The sequence below is a fragment of the Oryza brachyantha genome, chromosome 2, assembly GCF_000231095.2.
Source record: "Oryza brachyantha chromosome 2, ObraRS2, whole genome shotgun sequence".
Classification (NCBI taxonomy): Eukaryota; Viridiplantae; Streptophyta; class Magnoliopsida; order Poales; family Poaceae; genus Oryza; species Oryza brachyantha.
The window spans coordinates 14,994,209-15,003,263 of NC_023164.2; the positions used below are offsets into that span (position 1 = coordinate 14,994,209).

A 9,055-nucleotide genomic window follows, 5' to 3' on the forward strand; every position below is an offset into this window, starting at 1 on the left:
GGTTGCCACAGGCTTCTGGCAAGAAGAGCTTCGTTTTGGGTTGTTCATATCTAGTTAAGCTGCAATATGGAGTGCCTACAATCTAAATTATGTAGAGTTTTACACGTGCATGCTAAATCCCTAGTTAAGCCTGAACTTGTGCCGGTTTTAGCCAGTGGTTGATGCTGTGGTCTGTGATCTTGATTCGGTCCTGGATTATGTGCCGAGGAATAAGGGAAAACATGCAACTGATATGTCATTAGAGCAGTACAATAGCAGGCTATAAGCCAGCTATAAACATATTTTAAACAGATGCTAGCTACACACCGGTTCTAAGACAAAATGCGTGTATAATATGTGAGATCATGTATTGATGTTTATAAATAAATTGAAGCTAGTAGTTGGCTATACTATTAAACTTGCTCTTAGGAGTTGCTTGCTAGTATACTGTTTTTACCATGTTCGCCTGCATGCTGCCTTAGTAGTTGATGAGACCTGATGTCCAGATGCACGTTCTTTTAAGTGCTTTCTGTTCAGTCTTCCAAAAAAATTGCTAGTTTCTTGAAGACTTGGACATGTACCTCGTCCCTGACCAGTCGTCTGCGAAATACAACATGATGCCTAAATCCAATCGAAGCCTATTTTATAGAATTATACTCTCTGCTTTTTTTTAATTCGACGTTATTGACTTTTGTGTGTTTGACCATTCGATAAACTTTAAGAATTTTGTTGTTATTAATTATTTTATTATAATTTGATTTAAGAATAGAGCAACTTTATAGTCTTTATAGTCCTTGAGTAGATACCAAAAGGTATCAAAATTTTAATGTAAAAATTGGTATCTACTAATACCTAAGATACTAAAAGATACCAAAATTTACATAGGAAAAAGTGATACCTCCTGGTATCTTCTTAAGTATTGTAAAATAGCTCTTAACGATGGTGTATAATTCTATATATTTACACGAACATGAATTTTGAATAATAAGACCGGTAAAATATAGATGTAAAAGTCAAGAGCGTCAAATAGGGAGTACAACTTCAATATATGCCTTACCGTGCTTAGCAATATATCAAATATCTATCTTTTATATTTAATGGTGTAGATGATCGATATAGTTGTAAGACAAATATAATCGTATTTATAAGCATAAAAGCTATATAGTTGTAATAAAATATAACCATGTTTCCAAACAAAGACTCATAGTTGTGTGAATCTAGTTACAATGGGGGTGATTGTTTATTTACAAGTGAAAAATATTGTATGAATAAAAATTTTATATATGTATTTTTAGTCATATGAAAGATAAGACTAAAAAATAAACTATGATGAAAAAACCATCGGATCTAATTTTTATATTTATATTTAAAATTGAAAATTCAAATTTTATGCTTATAAACATAAGCGAAAAATTACAGCTAGTCGGGCGCCTTCTTGCCCTGTATTCCTTCCAACCCCTCCGTCTCCTTGCCACTGCCAGTATGATCATCGCTCACGACCATCCCAGAAACCCCTCTTTGTCATCCCGCTGCTGGTCCAGTCATCGCTCACAAGTCACAACCATCGCTCTGAACCCAGAACCCTCCCTCCGTATCTGTTGGATTGAGCAGGTGATCATTCCCTTAAGAATAACTGTGTGATGTCTTGTCCTTATCGATCATGAAGAGAATACTCGGCAACGAAAATGAGAAGAATTAATATAATCAAATTCGAAAATTGAAATCTTACTTGCTATCAAACTTCTAAAAAATTTCAACTTATATACCTATCTCGAGGTCATGATAGCTTTATAATGTTTTCATTAACACATCAGAACAGAAATTATAGGCGAGTATTACTACCAGTACCAACGATGTCATCATGATGAATGACAAATGAACTGATGAAGCACCATATCCCATCTACAAGGCTATGCATTATATTGGAGGAAGAGAGCACTGAACAATTTACAAAGACGGCTCGGTTACATAATTAGCTCAGCTCATTGTTCACGTCAGACCAGACCAACATTGTATGCCCATTCCTCCCAATGTTCAAAGAATTTTGCAAGAATAGACCAGAACAGAGCACCGCAGTTCCAGCTGCTGCCGTGCATGATGACTAGTTTGGAAAGGAAAATATATGTGCCTTAATGAGCACGGCAGCCGATCAGCTTCACGGCGAAAGCAGCACCTCGATGTACTCATGTTCAACTGATGTAGGGTGCTGAAACAGCAGGCTGATAAGTTAGTTGACGCCACCAGCCTCCACAACAGTTGTGAATCTGGAGTGGCATCCTCCTGAACTCCCGCAAATACCTCTCGAGAAGATGTAGATTCTGATGAAGACCACACCCGGCTCTTTGCAATTTGGCAATGAGCATTTGCTATCATGCTTTCAATTTTCAATACAAACGTCGCTCCAAGAATCCAGATGTCACCTTTGCACCTTTTGTAACCCCTGTGATCCTAGGGTTGATGCGTGTGTGGTACCTGCATCTGCGGCCCGCCCACTTCAGCTGGCTGCTGATTGTGTGCACGTGGTGTTGTAACGCCTTCAGATAGGAAGACATCAGTATCCAGGCCCTCATCCCACTGCACTTCTGCTGTTTCCTGTTAAGTACTTCAAGTTGCAACTATACTTACAAGTACAAGTTATTAAACGACTTCCAAGCAAAATTAAATTAGTACTCCAAACCAACGCTTAACAAGGATCATAAAGGATACGTGCTGTTTTCCACATATCAGTAATGCTGACGTCCCCTTCTGATAGGAGCCAGTAATCAGCATCAGTCTGCAAAATCATGGACATAGGACCATAAGTCTGATGAGATAAATTTGGGCCTTTTAACACAAAGTTCTTAGCAAAAAGCAAAAATTACTGACAGTGCTGCTATGAACATAATAATTTCATAAGTTCTAGTGTTCTATGCATGAAGGATTTACAGGTAACCGTTTGAAGAGCTAAAAACCTTGAAAGTAAACCGAAAGTTCAAGGATGCATGTATAATGCCATGATATGTAGTTTTAACTTTACAACCATGAATCATGATATTCTGCATGCGAAATATATAAAATTAAACTGTAGAGAATCTGACTTACATCAAGATCTGAAGGAATAATCCTTGTCATTCCTCCAAAATCATGTGAGGCACTAGGATCCTGAGGAGTTATCTGGCTGTGCTGAATATTATTGTTCACAGCAATAGAGTTGCTACATTGACCAGTGCCAACATCTGTTGTATTGTAGACTTCAGTGGGTTGATGTTTTGGCATGTTTGCATTACCTGATGGTGTTGCACCACCGCCCAGTTCCTCAAATTTCTCATCAAATTGACTACAAATATGATAAGATTTTGATCAGATGAAAACTGATTCAAATATTTAACAGCAAGAGAGGAATGCAGCATTACCTAACTAAGTAAACATCTATTGGGCCCATTGTGCTTCTTAATACGATTCTATATCTCCTCTGGAGATAATCACCAGCCTGCATAGGAAGCAGATAAAAGAAGTTATGAACCAGTTCACAGTACCACTTATTTTTGCACATAAAGCCACTTTATTTTTATTGCTTCCCACCTCATCAGGATCTGGGACTTCAAGTGTAGTGCCATGAGGAGCTTTTATTGCAATTAGTGTTTCATTCTGCAGAACCAAAAAATATGTTAAGTACAATAAATGTGTTGAGCAAATGCTAATCCGATGGCATTATTAAGCCATGTAAGTAGAATACAAAACCTGAAAACAAGGCAATCCCTTTATATCATCTTCTGTCACATAGAGCCACCTATGCAAAAATAAAAATAGGAAGATGTACATTAGTGAAAAGTGATAGCCTCGCACTATTGATGAGAAGTAGATTAAAAAATACCTTTGATTGCTTTCATCTTCAGTTAAACCTCTTAGTTTCTCACGCATGTCACTGCATAAAACATGAGTTCTTAGATTATGCCATGTTCTTGATGGGTCATGTAGCATAGAAAATTCTATGGTCCATGGACAGCTACCAACCTTATGCGTTCATCTAAGGCTTGCTCCTTCAGACTAAGATTTTCAACTTCTGCCTGCAGAAGAAAGGTTGCACAAATTTGTGCTTAGAAACAAGCAACATCATTCTAATAAAGGTATTCTGATGTACTTAACATAGTATGCCAATTTAAACCATAAAGTAACAGATACCTGCAAAGCTGAAAGACCATTATCTAATTCCACTCCTGAATCATCCAAACCCCTGTAATGTTGTGTGAGATTAGAATGACAGTTCAAGAGTTGAAGAAATAAGGTCAGGTGGAAATAAAGGAAGACAAAGGTTAAAGAAACAAAATGCTTACTTCCAACGGATTCTGTTCTTCAGAGTCTTTTCAATCAACCCTATTCCTTCAAGAACATTGGTAATATCATATATACGTCGCTTTTGAACCTGAACCATAGGAAAATCCGTGAACTGTGTATTAAGTGAAATAAAAGAGATGTCAGGTGAAATGACATAATTTATAACAGTCTGTAACCTCTAGTGTTTCTGCAGCATTATTCAAATCTAGAATGCCATCTGGAGCCTGCTTGAGCAAATTTATAAACTTCTTTGTGAGAAGCCCTAACATGAATTGCAAGGAAACAAGGGCAGGTATAAGTAACAGCTGTAGTATAATAGGGAAAATTAAGGCAAAAAAAAGGTAACAATATACTAAAAGTATATAAGATTCCCAGTGCTCAAATTTATAGAAGTTGGATTGTGGTGTCTCAGACTAAGAACAAAAAATTCATTAGAGGTAGAGAGTGCCATTATCACCTAACGAACTGTCGTAACGGCATGTACCAGCAGGAGTTGGTGGATTAAGTGGTGAACCTGTAAATAAAAAGATGTGCACATTTAATTGTTCATAAAACAGAACACATAGAGCAAATGACTAAAGAGAAGATTACACATACCAACATTTGACGTTGGTGTCTGAGGCCCAGCTTTGTTGTTCTTGGTCTTTGATTTGGAAGTCTTAACAGCTTTTGCAGAGACTGGAGTGCGGAGTGGACTGCAAGTAAATCCAGGGCTTGTAATCATACAATCACTAGACTCAGCAACATCAGTTTCTTCACTTGGTGCTTTTCTTTTTTGCTGTGAATAGAGAGTAGCTTGTGTTTTATAGTATCTAAAAGTAACTGGAAACACCCCAAGAGCGAAATATCTAAAATTGGAAATTTCAGAACATATAGTAAAATGTACATCTCAAGTATATGACATATATTGAGTCTACAAAATTCATGCTTGTTAGCTAGATAGCATATAAAGAACAAATGAACAACACACTACCATCATTAGTGGTTTAGTGGCACTGTCTCAATGTACTCCACATATCCAACTCAACTCACAACAACAATCATGCTAACAGTTAAAAAAACAGTATGAAGGTGAGCAGAAGCACCGTGCCGCTGCCACTGTGGTATTATCCTGACTATGTCAGGTACGGCATATCATTATATCACAACACAAGGGTATTGCTGTACAAGGAAATAGATTGTACTATGAGATAGAAGATTCCAGACTGCACAATTCCAGAAATGAAAGCGCAGGAGATTTTGGCAAGATTAAGCTGCCTATGTTATAAGCATCTGCCGTGCGAGTTTCCATCTATTCCCTATCTGGTCAACAAAGTTATCACATAGATTATTCCTCTATGCAATATTTTTGATTTGACATAAAAACTTTCCCTTCAGTTCAAACCTTGGCGCGGGGAATAATCCAGCAACTGAATGGCTCAATATTTACTTAGCATAAGAATAGTTGGAACTACTGAGCATTTATGCTTGACCGAACTCTGAAGACTCTGGGGAAGCTTACAAATTGACCAAAATTTCACCCAAATCTACCCGGGGGATTGACAGCTACACTGAACTAGGCACATGCATACAGATTGAACGCAGAAATTTTGACCGATACTCCTCACCAGGAGAGCTCAAACGACACAAACAGCTTGTCAGCTCCCCCACACCAAAAAACCCACCCCCCCCGGAAACAGAAACGAGCAAATCGAGAGAGCGCTCACCGGCGTCCGGATGACCAGCCCCTCCTCGATATCACCGGCGGCGGCACCACCACCACCACCACCCGCGCCGATACCTCCCGAACCGGACGGCCCCGCGGCCGCGGCAGCCGGCGCGGGGAAGCGGTGGTAGTCGTTGGGCGCCGCGAAGGGCGACCTCGACGACGCGGCGAACGGAAGGGGCGGGCGCAGCGACTGCAGGATCTTCTTCTGCGCGGCCGGCGGCCTACCGCTCCCCGCCATGGGGGGCGCACCCCCGCACCTCTCCCGATCTCGCGATCGCCGCCCCCCTCCTCCTCCTTAGCAACCCCCGCCCGCCCGTGGTACCGATCGACGCCGCACCCGGGGCCGGGGCGCGGGGTGCTCGCCGGAGCTAGGGTTCCGGCCGGCCGGCCGCCCGGCGGCGGCGGAGGTGGGTGGGTGGAGGGGGGGAAAGGGGAATAGAGAGAGGGGGGAGAGGGGGGAGAAGGGGGAGGAGGGGAAGAGAGAAGAGAGAGAAAGCGAGCAGAAAACGAGGGAAGGGGGAGGGAGGGAAATTAAGTAGTCCCTCGTCGTGTTTGGGGCGGCCGCGGCCGCCGTGGATAATGGATCGCAAGGAACGCGGCCCTCCCCCCTCACGAGGCCCAATGGGCCGACCGTTTCGGCCCACTGGGCCGGCCCGCTTTCCTCTTTTTTTTCCCTCTTTTCTACCGTTTGGATTTCTTTTTCTCTGACCGCTGTTATATAATCCGTCTCACAGATGACTCTGTGAGAGGAATGATAAATCTGTTACCACTTAGCCCGTAGGAGTGGAAAAATGTTACTCCCTCGTTTCACAATTTAAAACTTTCTAGTATTTACTAGATTTATATGGATGCTAATAAATCTAGACATATATATCAATTATTCATCAATTGATGAATTTAGACAAGGCCAGAAAGTGTCACAATATGAAATGGAGGTAGTAAATTTTCCCGTTAAATTGGTGCGGTAGGAAGCTAGGAACTGGCGGAATTATTTTTTTTTCACCGGATTAATTTGTTCCAATTTTGGCTGTTTATGATAAGGGTTTTCCATTTCGGGGTCTGTAAGGGCTCGGCCGGGGATTAGAGCGTTGAGAATAGGTGATTTTTGTTGAGATTTTGGAACTGAATCCAGAATAGCACATGGGTGATGGGGTTCTGGAAGAGGAATGAAAAACCGGCTGGCAGGGATCAAAGGGGTAGGGTATTAAGAGAGGAATAATGATTTGATTTGGAAATTAATTAGTATCCTCTTCAGACTTGCAATTCAGAACACCTACCACAAGATGCACATAAAAAAATGTGTAAATGCCATCACAGTTGGAGACAAGTTGCTCCCTCGCTGTAATTTTCAAGAGGTAATTTGAATTTCCAAGGACTAAGTCCTCTATTTTCCATGTCTACAAAAGGTGAATCATTAATGGGTATTCCATAACACGGGGCACATGTAAATTTTGCATGCTAGCGAAAGAAAAATCTAGATCAAATTATAAATATGATTGAAAACACATATTCTTCCAAATTCATACGACTAATGTAATTAACTTGCTATGTAACATACAGGTGTGGTCTTCTAAGAAGAGAGTATCACCTCAAGCAAGATGATTTCTATAGATCTATTGTATCGTGTCACTTCTTGATAAAATTGTTGCTTTTATTTTATTATTATATTGGGGTTTCAAGATTAGTTTGATTGTTGAAATGTGATGTATTGATGAAGCATTTGAGTAAAAGCTAATTATTTATTTTTGTTGTTGTTGTTTGGACAATTTTAAGTCGTTTCGTGTTTTCTTTTTTATCTAATAAACAAATAGACAATTGTAATAGAGGTGTTATCTTTGTATGAATAATCTAGAGATTTCTATATGATCCATATTGTACTATATTAAAGCATCATTTCACTTAATATCATCGATAATGTAGTAATGACCAATCAAAAATATACTAGGGTTTTCGGTTTTCTCCGTTTTATCGGCCAAAGACATTCACTGTTATAAATAAAACTATTGTTGTCTTTCTATTCAATACATTTGCAAGTGGGCATGCATATTAAAGTGTTGATTCATTTTATCATGTAATATCATCAATGGCCTATTAACTAAACAATCTCTTAGAATTAACTATTCATTCCATATCCAAATCGACGTTACATTCCTCTTTATCTTAATGGAATTAGGATTCTATTCAAATTTGGAATTTGGAATTAGGATATAAAAAAATATGAAGAGTAGAGGACAAAAATAACAAGAGTTGAAATATCATAATTAAAAGAGTAAAATACATGGTCGATCCTTAAACTTAAGAGTGGATGTCATCTATATCCGTAAACTTAAAAATTGAACATCTAGGTCCTTAAATTTGGGAACGATGTCATTTAGGTCCGTAAACTTAAAAAATGCACATCTAGGTCAATCATCTTGGTTTAATGAATCATAGCCGATCCAAACCTCATTTGATTGAAGTTAAGTGTTGATGTGGCATTCCACGTATGTACTACATTTGCAAGAAACGTCGTGCACGATCAACTTCAGTCAAATGAGATTTGGACCGACTATAATTCGTTAAACCAAGATGGTGGACCCAAATGTGCAATTTTTAAGTTTACGGACATAAATAACATCTGCTCTCAAGTTTAAGAACTTATATATGTAGTTTAAAAGTTCACGGACCTAAATGGCATCCGCTCCTAAGTTTAAGGACTTAGATGTGCAATTTTTAAGTTTATGGACCTAGATGACATCCGCTCCTAAATTTAAGAAATGTCCATGTATTTTACTCTAATTAAAATGTTAAGAAATTAAAATTGGAAAAGTCCTACTTGTTTGAAATTCAAATTTTAAAAGAGGAACATATTCTACAACTATTTTCATCAAATGCACATACGACTTTTCACAACTTTGGTGGAACATTTCGAAAGCTACATATTGATATTTCTTGTTATCAAAGAACTTTTGAATTTCATGGTAAAAAGAGATCTTTGACACAAATTTATGACGTTTGCACTAAACATATTTGTTCATATAGTAAACAAGTAATCAATTGATTAATTTGCTTGAC

The 9,055-nt window shown here is 38.9% G+C and overlaps 1 protein-coding gene across 2 annotated transcripts; it reads right to left on the reverse strand.

The window, feature by feature from the left end:
• Positions 1–1,863: 1,863 nt before the first annotated feature.
• Positions 1,864–6,291, reverse strand: LOC102711232 (transcription factor E2FA-like). 2 transcript variants are annotated; one of them, XM_040520733.1, is made up of 14 exons: positions 6,000–6,291; positions 4,891–5,071; positions 4,751–4,807; positions 4,470–4,555; positions 4,293–4,381; positions 4,141–4,192; positions 3,973–4,025; positions 3,833–3,883; positions 3,700–3,748; positions 3,541–3,606; positions 3,372–3,448; positions 3,061–3,295; positions 2,686–2,752; positions 1,864–2,561 (listed from the first exon to the last, which is right to left on the reverse strand). In XM_040520733.1, exons 1-14 carry the CDS (start codon positions 6,237–6,239, stop codon positions 2,428–2,430), a joined length of 1,437 nt encoding a protein of 478 aa, XP_040376667.1. In that variant the 5' UTR covers positions 6,240–6,291; the 3' UTR covers positions 1,864–2,427. The 2 variants fall into 2 exon arrangements, with proteins under 2 accessions (XP_040376667.1, XP_015688813.2); XM_015833327.2 differs by having other exon boundaries at positions 1,864–2,564.
• Positions 6,292–9,055: the final 2,764 nt, after the last annotated feature.

Coding starts and splice junctions, on each gene's coding strand:
- LOC102711232 (XM_015833327.2), bottom strand. CDS start 6,239: ATGGCGGGGAGCGGTAGGCCGCCGGCCGCGCAGAAGAAGATCCTGCAG. Junction 4,808..4,890: donor GACACCAACGTCAAATGTTG/GTATGTGTAATC, acceptor TTTTATTTACAG/GTTCACCACTTAATCCACCA. Junction 4,193..4,292: donor AAGAACAGAATCCGTTGGAA/GTAAGCATTTTG, acceptor ACAACATTACAG/GGGTTTGGATGATTCAGGAG.